The sequence below is a fragment of the Zingiber officinale genome, chromosome 3A (assembly GCF_018446385.1).
Source record: "Zingiber officinale cultivar Zhangliang chromosome 3A, Zo_v1.1, whole genome shotgun sequence".
Lineage (NCBI taxonomy): Eukaryota > Viridiplantae > Streptophyta > Magnoliopsida > Zingiberales > Zingiberaceae > Zingiber > Zingiber officinale.
This window is the reverse complement of record NC_055990.1, coordinates 90,227,233-90,248,745: the sequence shown is the minus strand read 5'-3', so window position 1 is coordinate 90,248,745 and position 21,513 is coordinate 90,227,233. Positions and strand designations below refer to the sequence as shown.

General features: G+C 35.7%; 1 protein-coding gene and 1 long non-coding RNA gene across 2 annotated transcripts; both read right to left on the bottom strand.

Moving 5' to 3' along the window:
- Window positions 1-532: 532 nt before the first annotated feature.
- On the bottom strand, window positions 533-15,051 carry LOC122052033. The gene is made up of 3 exons (XR_006131694.1): window positions 14,862-15,051; window positions 1,031-2,245; window positions 533-923 (listed from the first exon to the last, which is right to left on the bottom strand). It is a non-coding gene; the product is annotated as an uncharacterized LOC122052033 (long non-coding RNA).
- A 509-nt stretch (window positions 15,052-15,560) lies between these two features.
- On the bottom strand, window positions 15,561-18,727 carry LOC122050512 (NAD(P)H-quinone oxidoreductase subunit H, chloroplastic-like). The gene is made up of 2 exons (XM_042611405.1): window positions 18,636-18,727; window positions 15,561-16,770 (listed from the first exon to the last, which is right to left on the bottom strand). The coding sequence occupies exons 1-2, from the start codon at window positions 18,725-18,727 to the stop codon at window positions 15,561-15,563; spliced, it is 1,302 nt and encodes a 433-aa protein (XP_042467339.1).
- Between the last annotated feature and the right edge of the window lie 2,786 nt (window positions 18,728-21,513).

Genomic DNA, 21,513 nt, shown 5'->3' with positions numbered 1-21,513 from the left:
TGATAATAACAAGAGCTAAATCTTTAAACTTGCAAAATTTGTATGTTTGATTTTTTGCATTTTAGTTGAGCAGTAATCGTTGAATTCTGTGAAATTTTTTTACTACTACAGAGTTTCTATCGTTGCAACAAGAATGACTTGTTTAATAGCACCAAAAATTGTAAATAAAGAATAGTAGTTAGAAAAAACAATATTGATGAAGGTAGAATCTTGCCAATAGACTTGATATGGTTGCTTGGTAGACTAACAGAAACCCTAAACTCTAATGAGAAAAGTGGTACCATGACTTGTCCCATTGGATAGGAATGCAAGTTACCATACCAACCAAGTTTTAAATAAACCAAGAGTAATAACCTAGAACCATGGAATTAATGTTTGATATGGCAGGTAATGCATGGAGTACCGAGAATTAGAGGCAATCATAATCCAGCTACATGGATGCTGGCTGTAACCAGTAGATCGATGGAGATACAATTGAGCGTAGACTTTGCTAAACTTTATCAGGAATCATCTCTCTGAAACTAAGTATCGAATTATGTTCAAACTCTGCATTAAATAAAATACAATGACATCGCTAATAATTTGCTAATGTTCTTGTGTTATAATTTTAATTGCAGGGAAAGCAAGGATATGGCTAAATGCTTGAGCACACCATCACGAGACTTGAAAGAGCTCACTTTTCCGACTTGCTATCCACAGAACAGTTGGGTACAATATAAAGCATGCCTGTGGAAACAATATTTCTCTTATTACACGAGTCCTCAATACAATCTGGTGCGAATTTTATTTATGCTTTGCACATCTGTTGCACTAGGAGCGATATTCTGGCAGCAAGGAAAGCAACTGTAAGTTCCACCTTCTTCATGCAAAATCCATTTTCCTATGCACCAGTAATTACAGATGAGATGAGCGCCATGGCATATCTAAGGAGAAACCCAATTGACTCATCAGAGTTCATTGTCATGCCTACACTTGCAACGGCATGTATACTAATAGGCATAAATATGTCCTCTAGAAAAAAAAGGTCTACCTCCAGGATTAGACAGTGGTAGTCGTTGCTTCATATGACAACTGCCGCCTCCATAGCTTCAAGCGCTGCTGCATTTGTCCACCGAAGGAGGCAACAACCTCTACCGCACTCATCCACCTCTGCGACCGAAGCTGACGAACTACCCCACTTGGTGTACCACAATCCCCGCTCCTCAACAAGCATTAGCAAAGAACGGGCACAACACCTGCGACCTACTCCAACAAGCCAAATATCCTCCTCCTTCAACCTTTCGAAACTCCTGAGGCTGGCTCCGAGCAACATCCAATTTAGTCCAACAACTTTTCATTTTTACAGTTTAGCCTTTAAATAAGAGGATTCTAATGTTGTAGCTATTACACTAACAAAACAAACAAACGATTTGAACAAATATTAGTTTTGGATGCACTTTGCACGCCATGCAATCTCAGCTAGCACTACTACTCATACGTGATAAAGGGCGATTTGTTCATCCTTCCGACCCTAGACAGCACTGATACTAATATGGTAGCAAATCTAAACAGTCGATCCCATAATTGAGGAGGTAAATAGTTAAATCTAAACAGTCGATCCCATAATTGAGGAGGTAAATAGTTAATCAGTACAAGAGGATTTTTTTTAAAGATTCAAACTCTTACCTTATAATAATAGTATTACTACTAAAAAATTATGCAGCCGAGACTCAATCAATTTGGTATCATTATCTTCTCTTTGAAATTTACTGTTCTTTTAGTTTAATAGCTAGTTAATTTCTATACGTCAATCAACAAAATCTGTTCATATTCTGCCGCAATCTTTATTGAAATAAACAACTGCTCATTCGTTTTACCATTTGTGTCAATTGAGAGAACTGTGGTATACCGGGAGAAATTTACAGGAATGTACTCCTCATGGACCTACTCTCTCACACAAGTTGAACACCAACTTTAGTAGCGTTTTAGTAAGTTTAAATGTTTCCTTAAGATAAAAATTTACCTTTCAGTTGACTATTGAGATCCCCTACGAGGATTTATTTGATTGTTACGTATCCATCAATTTGTTACTTTTGGACAACCTCCAAGTTCTTTTGGTTCTATTACATATTTTACACGGTGCTCTACTTAGTTTACTTAGGGATGTTGCTTGTAGCCATGGCCCCAAACATTCAAGTGGCTTCAGTATTGTTATTTGTTTGTTATGACTTGTTTAATCTCTTTTCAGACTTCGTGGTGCCTAGACCTGCAAGTCAAACATTCACTATTCAGTTCAATTCAAAAGCATTTAGACATTAACAAATAGATCAAGCGCAATCTCATGGAATTTTCATACTAAAGTCTCATCTACGGTCCTGACTAAACTACTAAATCAAAAAACAATTAGGAAGGCAACAAGCTAAATACTCTTTAGAATACAACACAAGTTATTACATATTTGGCTCAATTGCTTAATGCAAAAAGGCTAAACTTGAATCTATAAGAAAAAGTTCAGTAAGGATATTTGCAACAAAATATAATCATTAATTTTTTTCCCTGCAGCAAATTCCCAAGTGATGGATTTGGCTATACTACCTTAGTACTTGTTGCTATTGTGTTTCTCGTCTTCTTCCCTATGACCTATGCTTTACTTTTTGGTTATTGTATTGGGAAACTAACAAAGGGAGACTTTTGTTTGGTCATTTTTATTTTTACATTTGGTTGACAATTTCTATATGTATTTTCTAGAAAAAGAGATATCATTTTATGAGAAAGTAGAGAATATCTAAAAAGTCATTTTCTAATAAAAAGAAAAACACATATTTTCAAAAAATGATAATAAAATTAAATGCTCTCTTAATTGTCAGAGAAGGTGACCAAAGTTTAGCATACATGTAACTAAAAAAACTTTAACAATATGAACAATTGTATTATTTAAGAAATCTATGGAAGAAAAACGTCAAGAACATATGCTTTCTTGATTGTATTATTCAATATAATCACTACACAAACAAAAACACTTATTCTTTAGTTATCATATAGAAATCCTTTTGTTCTCTTTTGAAACATTTTCTAGTCCAATTTTGTTTCACGGTTTAACAATGAGGTATTCTAATATCACATTAGATGTGATATATATGAGATTATTATTTGAGAGGGATAATGTGAAACTTCTTTCCCATAAGTTAAATCTTAATATATTGTTATATAAAATATGTTAGTTGGGTAATTAAAAAATAAATAAAATGAGTTCCTCTCTTCAATTTTTTTTCACATTTTAAAATAATTATTTATTTCACATATAGTCAATAAGCTAAAGTTTATTAGTCAAATTAAATAATTATTTATTACTTATGACATGTGAGCGCAAGTATAAAATGTATCCCGTTACCTTATGATTGGTGTAATCAGGAGGCGTAGCTCAAAAGGGTACCCTCAACATTTTTTGTTGACCCCATGAGGCGTATCAAACTCTTCAAACAAGAATTTATCTTCGGTTCATCCATAATCTCTCACTCTCGTTTCTTTTCCCTTGGATTTTTGTTGTTTTTCGCTTTCTAAACGTTATTGTTCCCAATTCGATCTAACCCCATTTGTAAAGGAGCAGGTTTATCTAAGGAAATAGTGGTCAAGTTGATATTTCTTCTAAAAAATCTAAACCGCATAGATTCTAAGAACCGTATAAGAATTCGTATATAGAAAATACAAGAACATATGAGCATGGATCTTCGTTTCACTGAGAACACTGAGCCGCATGGACCTTCCAATTTAGTATGACTTATTGATCACTGCAATCAACTATTCTTGCAACTCTCTTAGAAACTCTTCCTGTGTAAATAATGAATCATTAAAGAATCTAGGAATTTAATAAGTTGTCTTAAAAAGGGGAATTATTATTATGGCACCCTCTTTAGGTAGTCACCTTTACTTAATTATTATTCTATTATCATCTTTACTGTTACATCCTTATGGTTTGTATATTTAGAATTAGTTCTTTAACATTCCCCACAAACTTGTGCAAGAATATTGAAAAATCCATCTAGCTATAAATATTTGTTCAATTCCTGAAATTTTAGCATTTTGATTAACCAGTAGGTTTAACTATTCTATCATGTTATTTGACCAAGTAACTATTTTTGTTAATATGCTTCTGTATGGATAGTTGAGGAACTAAATTGTAAAGAGTTCATTTATTTAAATGTTTACTAAAAGAGATTTGAAAATCTGGCTTAAGAAGGATCTGGTGAACTTTACTAAAACCAAAGAGGTTTGGAATCCAGCTTAAAAAGGGTCCGGTGAACCTTACTAAAACCGAAGAAGTTTGGGAATCCAACTTAAGAAGGATCCGGTGAACCTTACTAAAACCAAAGAGGTTTAAAAATTTACCTTAAGAAGGGTCCAATGAACCTTACTAAAATAGAGAGGATTGATGATGGAGTCAAAGAAAGAGAGGAACAAGCTAACGAGATGGATCATGGTCAACCCACTCTAGATGTTAATAATGATCCATTATGCATCAATGGAGGCCCAATTACAAGGTCTAAGGCTAGAAAGATGACGAAGAAAGCACTTAATATACTAATTGAAGATGTGAAGTCCAAATCTACCATTGAAGAAGGTTTGACCAAGAGCAAATCACTCGGCATAGTCAACCTAATTCAAGCCTTAGATGAGCTTAATTAATGATAATCCTAGTTAACCTCATTGACTATCCCTGGGGTGACCGACCCGGCCCTATGGAAATTTCCCACCGGTCACAGGGTAAATCGGGAAGCGCGCGGCAGCCAACCCAGACGCCCAGCATCCTTTGATTGCGCTCCCCATTTGGAGAAAAATTCCTGCAAATACGCCGTAGCTGGGGATCGAACCGCGGGTGTCTGGGTGACAACCTGGATGTCCTAATTAAGAATGTAATTAGTACTTAAATAGCACATAATGTAGTAAGTTTAAGCTCAATTTACTCAATTTCATCTTTTATTGTTGTAACTAAAGCAATGTCATTACTAATAGTCTACATAGGTCTTTACTAAATGAGTTTTCTTTTATCCTTTTAGAGTTTTTTGATCACCTTATAGCTATAAATAAAGGGGTGACGACCACACATGTATTTTTGATATATATTTAATCCAAAGCATGGTGAGACTCTCACTTGTTGGTTCTTCATTGAATTAGAACTTATCAAGGCATTTCCTTGTGGCGTTCGAAGATTTATCAACCTCCATCCCAAGGTTGTGGCGTCTTCCATCTCGTATACCAAGGTTCGTGCTTTTTTAAGATTGGGTCGAGGTTTCTTTTCATCAATTTAGTTCTTTCTTTCTTCTTCCATTCGTTGTGAGTTCTTGAGATATCTTTCTCTTTGGATTCAAGTCATTTGGTATCAGAGCTTTGATTTTTCTAAATCAATTTCGTTATCCTTTTTTCTTTTGTGCTTAAATCTTTGTTTATTTTGTTCAACATTATCTAATTATCGTTATCATCTCAATATTAATGAGTTTTAGTCGTCTTGTTGCTATAAAAAAAAGGCCGAAATTTTAAAAAAAATATATTTTCAGCAAAAAAAGGCCGAAATTTTAAAAAAAATATTTTCAACTAAAAAAAGACCGAGAATAAAAAAAATTTAAAAAAAAGAAGGTGGGTATAGATAATTGTTATTTCTATACTCGTATTTTTCAATTCTGCATTCCCTTTAAAGTCTTGCCTAGTATACTTGTATTTTCCAATTCCGTATTTTCTTTAAAGTCTTGCCTAGTATACTCGCATTTTCCAATTCTGTATTTTCTTTAAAGTCTTGCCTAGTATACTCCGCATCTCCTTTAAATTCTTGCCTAGTATACTTACATTTTCTAATTCCGTATTTTCTTTAAAGTCTTGCCTAATATACTCCGCATCTCCTTTATTTTCGTTTCAAGTTCTGCCAAGATTTAATTCTGGCAAATTTCCTTTCAGTCCTTAATATCAGTTTTCAATTCTGCAACTTGTATTTTTATATCAATTCCTATCTTTTATCATAATACCCTTGGGAGTTTAAATTAGTCAACGAACGCTTATAGGGAAATTATCACAATTCTAAGTTCTTTAAAGAGCTAACATTAGTAAGTTGAGTGATTGAGTGTCAACAGATTGCATTAATGGCGACAAGTGGAGAGAAAGCAAGACCTAGAGAAACACTTGAACAATGAGCCTTGAGACAACACTTAGAACGCATGGAAATTAAATTCAATCAAATCCTCGACAGATTAGAAAGACAAGATACTGTAATTTCGGGATTGCAAAATAGCCAAGCTGGTAGAATTTCTACACAAAATTCAAGGCAATATAACCCTGATGACAACAATGATGATGATGATGATGGTGGTGGTGGTGGCATATCTGAGGACATTGATGATAGAGTTTCGAGTGACGGCTCTGGTCATGCTAGAATTGGTAGTAGAAGAGGAAGAATGAATGATTATGTTGATAGAAACTTAGGAAATATCAAGATGAAGATTCCTTCATTTCAAGGTAAAAGCGATCCAGACGTATATTTGGAGTGGGAAAAGAAAGTCGAATTAATGTTTGATTGTCACAACTAGTCTGAAGAGAAGAAGGTAAAACTAGCTGTTGTTGAATTTATTAATTATACTATTATTTGGTGGGACCAAATTATTCTAAGCAGAAGAAGAAACAATGAGAGACTCGTTGGCACTTGGGAAGAGATGAAATCTATTATGAGAAAGAGGTTTGTGCCTTCACATTACTATCGAGATTTGTACCAACGACTACATAGTCTAACCAAGGATCCAAAACTGTGGAGAAATATCACAAGGAGATGGAGATTGTCATGATTCAAGCCAATGTGGAGGAGGACCGAGAAGCAACCATGACAAGATTTTTACAAGGTTTGAATTCAGAAATTGCAAATATAGTGGAGTTGCAACATTATGTGGAACTGGAAGATATGGTGTGAATTAATGTTTGATTGTCACAACTAGTCTGAAGAGAAGAAGGTAAAACTACCTGTTGTTGAATTTATTAATTATACTATTATTTGGTGGGACCAAATTATTCTAAGCAGAAGAAGAAACAATGAGAGACTCGTTGGCACTTGGGAAGAGATGAAATCTATTATGAGAAAGAGGCTTGTGCCTTCACATTACTATCGAGATTTGTACCAACGACTACAAAGTCTAACCCAAGGATCCAAAACTGTGGAGAAATATCACAAGGAGATGGAGATTGTCATGATTCAAGCCAATGTGGAGGAGGACCGAGAAGCAACCATGACAAGATTTTTACAAGGTTTGAATTCAGAAATTGCAAATATAGTGGAGTTGCAACATTATGTGGAACTGGAAGATATGGTGCATATGTCCATGAAAGTTGAAAGGCAACTCAAAAAGAATGGTTCAATCAAGCATGGTCAAAATTCATCCACTTGGAAATCTAGTTGGAACAAAATAGATGATAAATTTGCATTAAAGAGTAAGACCGAGTTTTTGAAGAATAAAGATGTTGGTTCTCCATTGGTCAAAGGTAAAGAACCTATCCAATCTTCAAGAAATAGAGCTATTAAATGCTTTAAATGTTTGGGAAGAGGACATATTGCTTCACAATGTCCAAACAAAAGAATTATGCTTTTGAAAGAAAATGATGATATTAAAACTAAGAGTAAGTCCGAAGATGATAATGTCGTGCTACCATTGATGGAAAGTGATGTAGAAGAGTATCCCGTCGAAGGTGAAGCCTCTGTCACTAGGCGTGCTCTAAATGTGCATATGAAGGAAGAAGATGAAGAACAACGAAATAACATATTTCATACGTGTTGTCACATCAAAGACAAGGTATGTAGTATGATTATAGATGGGGAAAGTTGTACTAATGTTGCTAGTACTATCTTGGTTGAGAAATTATGCTTACTTACCACTAAACATCCTAGACCTTATAAACTACAATGGCTGAATGATTGCAGGGAAGTTAAGGTCACTAAGCAAGTGTTAGTTTCATTATTCATTGGTAGGTATCAAGATGATGTTCTTTGTGATGTAGTACCAATGCTTGCAAGTCATTTGCTTTTAGGTAGACCATGGCAATTTGATAGGAGGGTCATTCACGATGACTTCACAAATAAATATTCTTTTAAGATACATGATAAACTTGTAACTCTTGTACCATTAACTCCTAAGTATATAAAGATCAATTGAGGAGAAAAAAAGAGAATGAAAAAAGAAAAGATTGTGAGAAAAAAAATAATGGAAAAGAAAAGGAGTGTGAGAAAAAGTGAGGATGAGAGAAGTGAAAAAAAAAATGAAAAAGAAACAAAAAAATCTAGAGTAAGAGAGTAAAAAAAGGAGCTTTTATGCAAAAAAAAAAAAAAAAAAAAAAAAAAGGTTAAGAGAGCTTTTTATTCTCAACAGCCGATGATTGTACTTTTGTACAAGGAGACTTATTTCAACACTAACAATTTTAACCCTTCTTTGCCTAGTGTTGTTAAATCTCTTTTGCAGAAATTTGATGATGTCTTTCCTGAAATTCCTGATGGATTGCCACCACTTAGGGGAATAGAGCATCAAATTGACTTCATTCCAGGAGCAGTCATTCCTAATCGACCAGCCTATAGGAGCAATCCTATGGAGATGAAAGAGCTTCAAAAGCAAATTGAAGAGTTGATGAGAAAAGGGTATGTCCGAGAAAATTTGAGTTCTTGTTCAGTTCCTGTTTTGTTTGTGCCTAAGAAGGATGGAACTTGGAGAATGTACGTTGATTGCAGGGCTATCAACAAAATTATGGTAAAGTATCGTCATCCTATTCCTAGATGAGATGATATGCTAGATGAACTATATGGTTCTTGCATTTTCTCTAAAATTGATTTGAAGTCTGGCTATCATCAAATTCGCATGCATGAGGGAGATGAATGGAAAACTGATTTTAAGACTAGGTATGATTTGTACGAATGGTTAGTCATGTCATTTGGGCTAACTAATGCACCTAGTACTTTCATGAGATGCTTATATTGGAAACTTTGTTATAATATATTTTAATGACATCTTGATTTATAATAAGAATTTAGATGAGCATATCAACCATTTGCAAAAAACTCTATTTGTTTTGCGAAACGAAAAATTATATGCAAACCTTCAAAAATGTTCTTTTTGGACTAGTCACATAGAGTTTCTTGATTATATTGTTAGTGCTAAGGGAATAGCAGTTGATGAAGAAAAGGTTAAGGTAATTCATGAGTGGCCAACACCAAAAACGATAACTGAGGTACGTAACTTTCACGAGTTGACAAATTTCTATAGGAGATTTGTTAAAAACTTTAGTTCTATAGTTGCACCCTTGACTGAAGTTGTTAAAAAGAATGTTGAGTTTCATTGGGATAGTGAACAAGTTTTAACTTTCAACTTACTTAAGGAGAAGCTAAGTTCTGCCCCATTACTTGCATTACCTAACTTGCTAAAACTTTCGAAATTGAGTGTGATACATCAAGAATAGGTATTGGAACTGTGCTAATACAAGAAGGTCGACCTCTTGCTTATTTTAGTGAGAAACTCAGCGGAGCAGCTTTGAACTATCCAACTTATGACAAAGAGATGTATGCATTGGTGAGGGCTTTAGAGACTTAGCAGCATTACTTGTGGCCCAAAGAGTTTGTCATTCACACTGATCATGAATCATTGAAGCATTTGAAGAGCCAAAAGTAAATTGAATAGACATCATACAAAATGGGTGGAGTTTATTGAATCATTTCCTTATGTAATCAAATAATCCTGACTTTAAAAATATGTTTGATGTTTGTGAACATACTGCATTTGAGAAGTTTTATAGGCATGAGAGATTTTTCTTTTTAGAGTGAATAGGTTGTGTGCCCCTAATTGTTCATTAAGGGAATTATTAATCCAAGAAGCTCATGGTGGGAGACTAATGGGACATTTTGGAGTAAGAAAAACTCTAGAAGTGTTGGTAGAGCATTTCTTTTGACCACACATTAAACGAGATGTAGTCAAGTTTTGTGAGAAGTGATGCTAACCTCATGGATTGTATACACCTTTACAATTCCTAGTGAACCTTGGGTTAATATTTTCATGGACTTTGTTGTAGGACTACCAAGGTCTAAACGAGGTATGGATTCTATTTTTGTCATTGTGGACAGATTTTCTAAAATGGCTCATTTTATTCCTTGTAGAAAATAGATGATGCTAACCATATTGCCGATCTATTTTTTAGGGAGATTGTGCGGCTTCATGAAATACCGAAGAGCATAGTTTCAGATCGTGATACAAAGTTCCTAAGCTACTTTTGGAAGACACTGTGGGGAAAATTGGGATCAAAGCTTTTATTTTTACAACTTGTCATCCACAACCAGATGGACAAACTAAGGTAGTAAATCAAACTTTATCTACTTTATTGAGAACTATCATTCAAAAGAATTTAAAAAGTTGGGAAGATTTTTTACCACATGTTAAATTTGCTTATAATAGATCTGCGCATTCTACTACTAATTTTTCACCTTTTGAAGTGGTATATGAGTTCAACCCTTTAACTCCTTTAGATTTGTCACCTTTGTCTGTCTCTGAGCGTGTCAGTTTAAATGGTACCAGAAAAGCTGAGTTTGTGAGGCAACTGTATGAAAAAGTTCAATTGCAAATTGAAAAGAGAACTGAACAATATGCTACGCAAGCCAACAGTGGACGAAAGAAAGTGATCTTTGAACCCGGAGATTGGGTTTAGGTTCATATGAGGAAGGAAAGATTCCCTATTAAACGTCGTAATAAGTTGCATCCACGAGGAAATGCTCTATTTCAAGTCATTGCTAGAATCAATGATAATATATACAAGCTTGACTTACCATGTGAGTATAATATGAGTGCTACATTTAATGTTTCTGATATTTCTCCCTTTGATGTAGGTGATCAAGATTCGAGGACGAATCCTGTAACGCCCCGGCTCGGGCGGGCCCCACCTGAACCGAACCGGGAACGCTACCTGAATTTCCCATCGGGTTGACGACTAGCTCCACAAACCACCGGAAGTCCTTTCAGCGTGCTTTGTCCTCACTCGCACGCACCCTGGAAAACTTCCCAGGAGGTCACCCATCCTTAGATTTCTCCAAGCCAAGCACGCTTAACTTTGGAGTTCTTAAGTTTGGGCTTCCGAAAAGGAAGGTGCACCTTGGTGATATGAATAGTACCATCTAACCTTTTAAGCCATACTTAACCAGAATCTCAGAACCGGGGTATTACAATCACCCCCACTTAAAGACACAACGTCCTCGTTGTGTAACCACGAATCACACCACAGACAAATCCCAGAATCTCCCTCGCTAGGTGGTGCCCTGGGTGCTCCTGCCACAGGCACACTCACGGTCGCAAGGTCGCTCTGATACCATCTGTAACGCCCCGGCTCGGGCGGGCCCCACCTGAACCGAACCGGGAACGCTACCTGAATTTCCCATCGGGTTGACGACTAGCTCCACAAACTACCGGAAGTCCTTTCAGCGTGCTTTGTCCTCACTCGCACGCACCCTGGAAAACTTCCCAGGAGGTCACCCATCCTTAGATTTCTCCAAGCCAAGCACGCTTAACTTTGGAGTTCTTAAGTTTGGGCTTCCGAAAAGGAAGGTGCACCTTTTAAGCCATACTTAACCAGAATCTCAGAACCGGGGTATTACAAATCCTTTTGGAGAAAGGGGGAATAATGGAGTCAAAGAAAGAGCAACAAGCTAACGATATGGATCATGGTCAACCCACTCTAGATGTTAATGATAATCCATTATGCATCAATGGAGGCCCAATTACAAAGGCTAAGGCTAGAAAGATGAAAGAAACACTTAATGTACTAATTGAAGATGTGAAGGCCAAAACTATCATTGAAGAAGGTTTGACCAAGAACAAGTCATTCAGCAAAGTCAACCTAATTCAAGCATTAGATGAGCACTTAAGTCTTATGTCTATGTAGTAGGGATTTGTAAGCTCAATTTAGACTTAATTTCTATTTTTATTTGGGTTGTAATAAAGTCATAAGTTTTAAATGGTTAAGTAATCTGCATAGGCCTATACTAAATAGACTTTCTTTTGACCTTTTAGGGGATTTTGGTCACCTTATAACTACAAATAAAGGAGGTGACGGCTGTTGGATCGTAAAAGTCGATAGAGGAGGTGAATATCGACCGAGAAATTTTAACCAAGTACGCAGCGGAAAAATGAAAATAAAATAATGCTAACACAAATCAATTTACTTGGTTCGGAACCTTGGTCAACTCTTACTCCAAGGCCCGCACTCGTCGAGTACTTTCGTTGGACAATCACTAATATTTCGTGAAAAGGTTTACAAAGTTGTACAAGAACTATAAAAAAATGAACAATTCCGACAACAATAATCAGAACTTGAGTCGCAGGTTGTCGGAGAAGTAGCGTCGTAGGAGCACAGCGCAAAAGAGCAAATGTTGTTATTGTTGTCTGAAGCTCTGGAGAAGACCTCCTTATATAGGAAGCTCCGGGCGCTCGGATCCCTTCCGGGCGCCTGGACTGTGACATAACCTAGTCAACCAGAGCACTCCACGTTGCGACGTCGCTTGGGGATAACTTTTACATTCCGGGCGCCCGAACCTCCGAGCGCTCAGATCCCTTCTGGGCGCCCGGATCCTATTTTCCAACAAGCTTCTCTCCCTGCAAGAAAATGTTAGTCCGAAGCACAATGCAAATTATATTACCCTACAAAACAAAGTGTTAGCACAGTTATAATAAACAAACAGAGTATTAATTAGATTCCGTCTCACCGAGACCGGAATCTAGTCAAGATCTCAACTTAGAGTTCTGAAATGGTTCTAAGTTGAATCAGCGCTGAAGTTCCCCTCCCGGGAACGCGTCCTCACAATCACTCTCCTCCAGTGACTTACCTTAACTTACCTGCCAGGCGTCCGATCAGCCCTTCGACCCGTCTGGACTTTGTGTCAGACGTCCGGTCAACCCTTCACTCGTCTAGACTTCGTGCCAGCTATCCGGTCGGCCCGTCGACCTAGCTGAGCTTCGTGCCAGACATCTGATCACCCCATCGACCTGTCTGGACTTCGTGTCAGCTATCCGGTTGGTCCGTCGACCTAGCTGGGCTTCTCCTGCACACTTGGTCAAAGCGTTAGATCACAATAAAACTAACTTAACCTACTTTGTCATTCATCAAAACCTGAGTTAGATCGTTAGTGCTAACTGCACCAACAATCTCTCCCTTTATGATGCAATGACAACCTGATTAAGTTAGTGAAAAAATACGCAATAAATAAGCAATTACAAGCAATGATGTTAAGTTAGTTCTTATTTTTGGTAATTTTTTGTTGCTAACTAATTTAAACCACCTAACCCTCCCCCTTTGACATTCATCAAAAAAGAACATAGGATAGATAAAAATAAGAGGTTAAGAAAATAACAGAGAATCCGAACTAGAATCAGATTGACTTGAGAGAATTTAAAATAGAAAATTTTGCTTTAAATTTTTTTTAAGTTTTTCAAAATAACTAAATTTTGAAGAATCAATCTAACTTTCAAAATAAACTTGCAAATGGAAGACAATATTCAAACATAAGTTGCATAGAGGTTAATTTTCAAAAAGTAAAATAAAAAAAGTCAATTTTAAAACTAAGTTTGTAACATCCAAAAAGTTAATTTTTAAATTTATAATAATTTTCAAATAATAAGTTATGAAAGAGTTAATTTTTCTAAAATAAACTTATATAAATTTTCAAAAATTAATTTGTATAAAATTTATCTTTAGATTATAAAAGGTAAGTTTACAAACTCTGATTTTCAAAATCAACAAAATCTAATTTTCAAAACTGAGTTTATAAAATTCAATTTTTTAAAATTTAGTTTATAAAAGTTAGTTTTCAAGAGTTGGTAAAAAAATATTTTTCATAACTAATTTTACAAAATATTTTCAATAAAGAAAACTAAAAAAAAAGAAATTTGAATTAATTCTCCCACTGAACCTGACATAAAAATTTGTCTAACCAGTTAGTTACTTACTGATTATTAAAGGATAGCAGGCAGCAACTTTCACTTGGCTAGTCAGGTTAAGTCAATTGTAATTAGTTAGCATTTGACTAAACTGAATAACTTAACCTCATTGATATGTGTTTTATATTTAATGCTCAAACTTGTTCTGATGCACTGAAATAAGCATCTTAAGTTTAGACAATCTGTCTACGCATCTCACCCCTTTTCTAAATTCAAAAATACACAAATAAGTTAGCCCTAATGTGTTGGTGAGATGCTCAAACCTTAGATCTATAGGAGCATGTTTTCTAAGGGATTGATATATTCTAAGGCTAAATCTGATTTTTAAAAATTCTAAAAATGAAAAATTTTGAAAACATAAACGTTTTTATTCTAGAATTTAAAGGCACCATTTTTTAAAATAATTTTGAAATTAAAGAATCTTAGTCTATTAAACACATTCCTAACTTCCGTCGTAGATTGCTAAACTCACTTTCAGGGAAGGGTTTGGTAAATATGTCAACTAAATTAGACTTGGGCTCAATGTATTTGAGTTCAATATCTCCTTTAGTGACATGATCCCTGATAAAATGGTGTCTAATTTCAATGTATTTTGTTCTTGAATGATGTACAAGATTTTTTGTTAAATTAATTGAGTTAATATTATCAATTAATACTTTTACATTTGAGAGGTTTAAATTAAAATCTTTTAAGGTATGCATCATCCATAGTAGTTGTGCGACACACTCTCCTATATCTATATACTCTGACTCAGTTGTGGATAAAGCAACACAATGTTGCTTTCTACTTAACGCTATCATGCTTCCTATTCTCATGATAATTTGCATTAAAATGATAAGGATTATTTATAGCATGCATTTTATCATGACTAAGAGGAATTGCACTATTTAAGTTTACCTTGGATTTGCTCTTAAAAGCTCCCCCTTGATTTGTGCTTCCTCCTTTAACTTTAGTTGTCTTCTTCCCTTTTGGACATTGGCTTCGATAATGTCCATTTTGGTTGCACAAGAAACACACAATGTGTTCCTTGCTCTTCTTTGTTATGGAGATTGTCTCCTTGGGCTTCTCCTTACCCTTGGATACTACTTGGCTCTTCTTCTTGGCCAATTTGGGACACTTGCTCTTGTAGTGCCCATGCTCCCTACACTCAAAGCAAATGATATGATTTTTGTTATTTACAATTGATGTTTATAAATTCATTTCCATTTGTACCTGTCGCAAATTCGAACTTGTCTTGCGTCGAAGTTGTCTAAAATTTCATGTGATTCAGTAAACAGAATATACATTCCATCATTGCGAAACCGAACCATATGGATCGATAAATAGTGAGCTAATAATGGGATTTTTCGATAAAGGGGAAACTGAAAATTAAGATGCTCTGGAATGATGGAAATGAGGGAATGTCCACAATACCTGGATTTAGTCAGATCCAATTTGAGGGATTTTGTAGGTTTATTAATGAGGGCTTGACGGAAGAATTTCATAAGTTTCCGAAAATTGAAGACACAGATCAAGAAATTGAATTTAAATTATTTGTAGAAAGATATCAATTGGTGGAACCCTTGATAAACGAAAGAAATGCTGTGTATGAATCACTCACATATTCTTCTGAATTAAAATAATGATATCTATACTACCTAGTATCGTCATGATATCAGCCAATTTCATTCTTTTAACTAGTTGAGGAAGAATTTGCAAATTTATGAAGCCGGGTGGACGAATTTTCCATCTCCAAGGGAAAATACTATTGTCTCCTATCAAATAAATTCCTAATTCCCCCTTTGGGGCTTCTACTCTTACGTAAAGTTCTTGTTTCGACAATTCAAAATTGGGTGAAGGTTTTTTACTAATAAATCTATATTCAAAATCATTCCATTCGGAATTTTTTGCTCTACCAAAGCGCCGGACTTCTAAATTTTCATAGGGTCCGCCAGGAATTCCTTCTAGGGCCTGTTGAATTATTTTTATGGATTCCCTCATTTCACCCATTCGTACTAAATAACGAGCTAATGAATCTCCTTCTTTTTGCCATTGGACTTCCCAATCGAATTCATTGTAACACTCATAATTATCAATTTTACGAAGATCCCATTGTATTCCAGAAGCTCGTAACATTGGTCCCGATAAACCCCAGTTTATCGCCTCTTCCCCACCAATAATGCCCACTCCTTCGACTCGTTCCAAAAAAATAGGATTTTGCGTAATAAGTTTTTGATATTCAAGAATCCCTGTTAAAAAATAATCACAAAAATCTAAACATTTATCTATCCAGCCATAAGGTAGATCGGCTGCTACGCCTCCGATGCGGAAATAATTATGCATCATTCGCATACCTGTGGCAGCTTCGAATAAATCATATATCAATTCCCTCTCTCTAAAAATATAAAAAAAGGGAGTCTGTGCACCGATATCCGCCATAAAAGGTCCAAGCCATAACAAATGAGAAGCTATACGACTCAGCTCCAGCATAATTACTCTGATATAGCTAGCCCTTTTAGGTACTTGAACATTTTCCAATTGTTCTGGTGCATTTACCGTTATTGTCTCTGTGAACATAGTAGCTAAATAATCCCAACGTGTTACATAAGGCAAATATTGTATGATTGTTCGATTTTTCGCTATTTTTTCCATACCCCTGTGTAAATAACCCAATATAGGCTCCCAGTCGATAACATCTTCATCATCGAGAGTAACAATTAGTCGAAGAACGTCATGCATTGATGGGTGGTGAGGACCCATATTAACGATCATGAAATCTTTTTTTTTGGAATCAAGCTGCTCAACGGCCCCTTTGGGCTTCCGAACACTTTATTATATAGTATAGAACTAACTATATCTAACTATAGAACTAATCTAACGATATAGATAGAATAGTTAGAATATAATATATAGAACTACCTCTAGCTATAATATTCTAACTATAATGTATAACATAATGTATTTACATATATACATATATGTATTTTTTTTTATTTTTCAAATAATTTCTATATTAGATAGATTTTATATATATCTTTTATAAAAAAAATGATATAAAATAAAAAAATGAAATTTTACTTATTTAATTTAATTTAATTAATTATAATATGATGAATATCAATTTAATCAAATTGTAAATTACAATTTGAAAAAATCGAACTCTTTCTAAAAACTTAAAATTTTTTAAAGCAGTTCTATAAAATTATAGAAATTTAATAGTTATTAACTAGTAACTTATAATATAATTTACTTGTTAATTATATATAGTTATAGTGAATAATAAGTGCTAAGATAAGAAAAGGATAAAGAAAAAATACAATCTAAATTAAAATGAGACATTCCTCTGGTTTGATTCGGAAAGGGAAGAGATAGGACGAAAAAAAAAAATGAATATCGATCGTTTCACTATTTAAATTTGCACTGTAAAAATGAAAGGTAGGGGTAAAGGTATATATGTTGGATATACCTATCCATATTGAATTCCGAATACATCAATAATAGAATCAATTTGTTATTGAAACAAAAAGTTCATCCAATAAATATATATATATATATATATATATATATATATGAACTGATGGGGGATAGACAAAAAAACTAGATAGGAGTATACAATACACTTTTTCAATATAGAAAAAATTATCTAACGAATTAAACAGGTCCAAACAAACATGAGCTAGTTCATAGATCTTTAGGCTTCGATTGCCAAGGAATAGAAATAGTACAAATAAAAATCGAGGATTGGGATTCTATTGCTGTCATTTCATATGTATATGGTTACAATTATTTACGTTCCCAGTGTGCCTATGATGTAGCACCGGGAGGATTTTTAGCCAGCGTGTATCATCTTACGAGAATAGAGTATGATATAGATAAACCCGAAGAAGTATGCATAAAAGTATTTGCCCCTAGGAATAATCCTAAATTCCCGTCTGTTTTCTGGATTTGGAGAAGTGCTGATTTTCAAGAACGTGAATCTCATGATATGTTGGGAATCCTTTATTATAATCATCCACGCCTTAAACGTATTTTGATGCCTGAAAGTTGAATAGGTTGGCCCCTGCGTAAGGATTATATTATCCCCAATTTCTATGAAATACAAGATACTCATTAAATGATAAGAATAAGAAACTAATGTTTAGTTATACAACTATGACACGATTCCAGATTTCATTCAAGCGAAGGAAGATTTTTACGCCCCGTTCTAAATGAAAGAAAGTAACCGAACTTTAATTCATATTATGAATAACCTAAAAAAAACTTCATTTATATTCAAAAATTAGGAAAAAGTTATATCCATTTCATATGAGCAGAAATAATAGAATGAATCAAAAGAGTTTTGCACCATAAACTTTGTACCGCGCACATAACTTACTTAGATGGACCCCGAAAAGTCAAAGTAACGTAAGCAAGAGTGAAGAAATGGAATAAATGTAAAAAAAATATGAAATTAAGAAATGAAAGAAAATACAGTATGATGAAACAAGAAAGAAAAAGGAGACAACAATATAATCTCACTTTGTTCTTTACCACAACCATACATATATTTTTTACTAATCCCTCCAAGAGGAAATATATATATCTATACATCTAGACTAGTAACTGTATGCTCTATACTATTAACGAAAATGTATCCCGATCCATCTTGATTACGATGAATTTGTATGAATATCTATCCAATACATTATTTACATGTCAAGAACCAAATTTGAACCGGTGACACGAGGATTTTCAGTCCTTTGCAGCTTTGCTCTACCAACTAAGCTATCCCGACCATTTCCCATGCATCATCTTGGTGTAGTGTTTGTGTCTATGTCAATTAAAGGGACTAAAAAGTAGTAAAAAATTTAACTAGTAAGCGTAAGGATAATGATATGGATTGTGTGTGAATGATTCAATAATAGAGATTATTTGCCCATATATGTTTATTTGTACAGGTATTGTATCTATCAAAATTGGGATAAGATCCAAAGATTTTAGTTCGGATACATTTGTGTTGTGAAAGAGTGGAGTGAATGAGAAAGATAGTGTATTTTGTTTGAACTGAATTGCTGATGAAAAAAAGGAGGATAAATATTTAGAAAGTAAAATTACCTTTTTTATTGGGGATAGAGGGACTTGAACCCTCACGATTTCTAAAGTCGACGGATTTTCCTCTTACTATAAATTTCATTATTATCGGTATTGACATGTAGAATGGGACTCTCTCTTTATTCTCGTCCAATTAATCAGTTTTTCAAAAGATCTATCAAACTCTAGAATGAATGATTTAATAATTGAATTGAATATTTAATTCTTCTTTCAACTTCCATTGGACTGGATTCACAATAACTCTAATTCTGAATTTTTCATATTATAATTACTCATATAATATAATGGATTCGAGTCATGATTAATCGTTTGATTTGATATGTCAGTATGTATACGTATGTATTAGGTATATAGGAACATCTTTTCTGTAATTTTGATAGACGGATTCCAACTACCAACGAAACGTAGTCAACTTCATTCATTGAGTCTCTGCACCTATCCTTTTTTTTATTCTAGTTTGATAAAACTAAGGATTTGGCTTAGGATTGCCCATTTTAAATTCCAGGGTTTCTCTGAATTTGGAAGTTACCACTTAGCAGGTTTCCTTACTAAGGCTCTCCAATCAAGTCCGTAGCGTCTACCAATTTCGCCATATCCCCCTTGATACCAAGATTCAGTTGTGGGTGTTTCCACCTCTTCAACTCTTGAGGATGTGGATACTTTCACTTCTTCCTCTCTTGAAGATGTAGAAGATCTCTCATCTTCTTCTTTCTCCTCTTCCTTCTTCCCCTCGAATATTGACCTTATGTCAACATCGGATGGGTCCTTCTCTTCTTGGACTAATGAGCCCTTCTTCTTGGACTCCTCTACTATTTGGAATTGTGACGGGTCTTCATGATAAGCAATGATCTTCTTCCAAAGATCACATGCACTTATGCATTCACCTACACTCACAATGATATTAAAAGGTAATAGATTTAACAAAATTTTTGTTACCTCCTTATCCGCCTCCGCTTGCTCCCTTTGTTTCTCGGTCCAATGTCGAGGTCGGAGGCGCTTCCCCTTTTTGTCCTTTGGAGGCTCAAATGGATCTTCCAATGCAACCCATTGGTTCCAATCCATTTGGAACCAAGTTTCCAACCTCGTCTTCCAATAGTTGAAATCTTCTTTGTCATACGGAGGTGGAATTCGGATATCCCATCTGAGTGGTCCTTCGGACTCCATTTTCTTCTTCCTCTAGTTTCTTGCTCTCTTGGCGGTTATTCCGTAGAAGAGCGATCTCGCTCTGATACCAATTGTTGGGACCTTTGTGCCCGCTAGAGGGGGTGAATAGCGTTTCATCGCACACTTGTGCTTGCTTCGCCTTGATATACAGCGGAAAATAAAATACAAACACACTACAACGCTAACACACGGATTTACTTGGTATCCACCTCAAGATGAGGTGACTAATCCAAGGATCCACACACGACGCTATCTCCACTAATGAAACACTCCTTCTCGATCGCAGCCGGAGACGGAGAAACCTCGTACAAACTCACACAACAACACAAACAAAACTACAAGATACAAATGAAAACACTACTTCTTGTTTATTTGTTGCTTGTTGTTGCCTCTTGAACACTCCCAAGAGCCTTCAAGAACTGGCAGTGAAGATCGGAGAAAGTCGCTGAAGATCGTTGTAAGCTCGTAGGAAAGAAATCGCAAAGATCTGGCAAAGAAAATGCTCCGCCCAGGCTATATACAGTGCCTCCAATGGATTGAAATCAACCCCAATCGATTGTCACGTCAGCACCGCTCCATCGCAGTCGTCCATCACCTGCATCCTGCGCAACGGTCACTTCCCAATCGATCGACCGATCAATTGGGACTGCCTGAATCGATCGCCCGATCGATTGGGACTGCTTGAATTGATTGCCCGATCGATTCAGCGTCTTTCTGTTCTCTCGCGTCCGCGTGAGAGCTTCTACTGCCCAATCGATCGACCGATCGATCGGCAGCTCCCAATCGATCGCCCGATCGATTGGGAAAGTCTTTGTGCTCGCGATTTCACATCCCAATCGATCGGCCGATCGATTGGGCCTTCCCACAATCGCAGCACAGTCCAATCGATCAACTGATCGATTGGACCCTGATTCAATCGACTGATTAGCTTGAACTTGACTTAATCTCAAGTCCAAAGTCTCCAATCCAACTCCCAGTCAACCGTGACATGTTAGGCCTCCATGCCTAGCATTTGGTCACACCCGACCAACCTCGAATTAGCCTTCTAGCCTCCTCCATCAGCCTTGCGTCCCTCGGATATCTCTCCATCCTTCACGTCTTGCCTTCAGGAGCTTCCTTCGGCCTCATCCTAGTTGTTGGATCTTCCTTGCCAAGTTATACCAGGACTTACCTTGCCAAGACCACATGCCTGGACTTTCCAATTGCCTGGCTCCTCACCAGGACTTTCTCTTTTGCCAAGATCACACTTGGACTTTCCAATTGTCTGACTCCTCACCAGGACTTTCTCCTGCCTAGCTCCTCACTAGGACTTCCT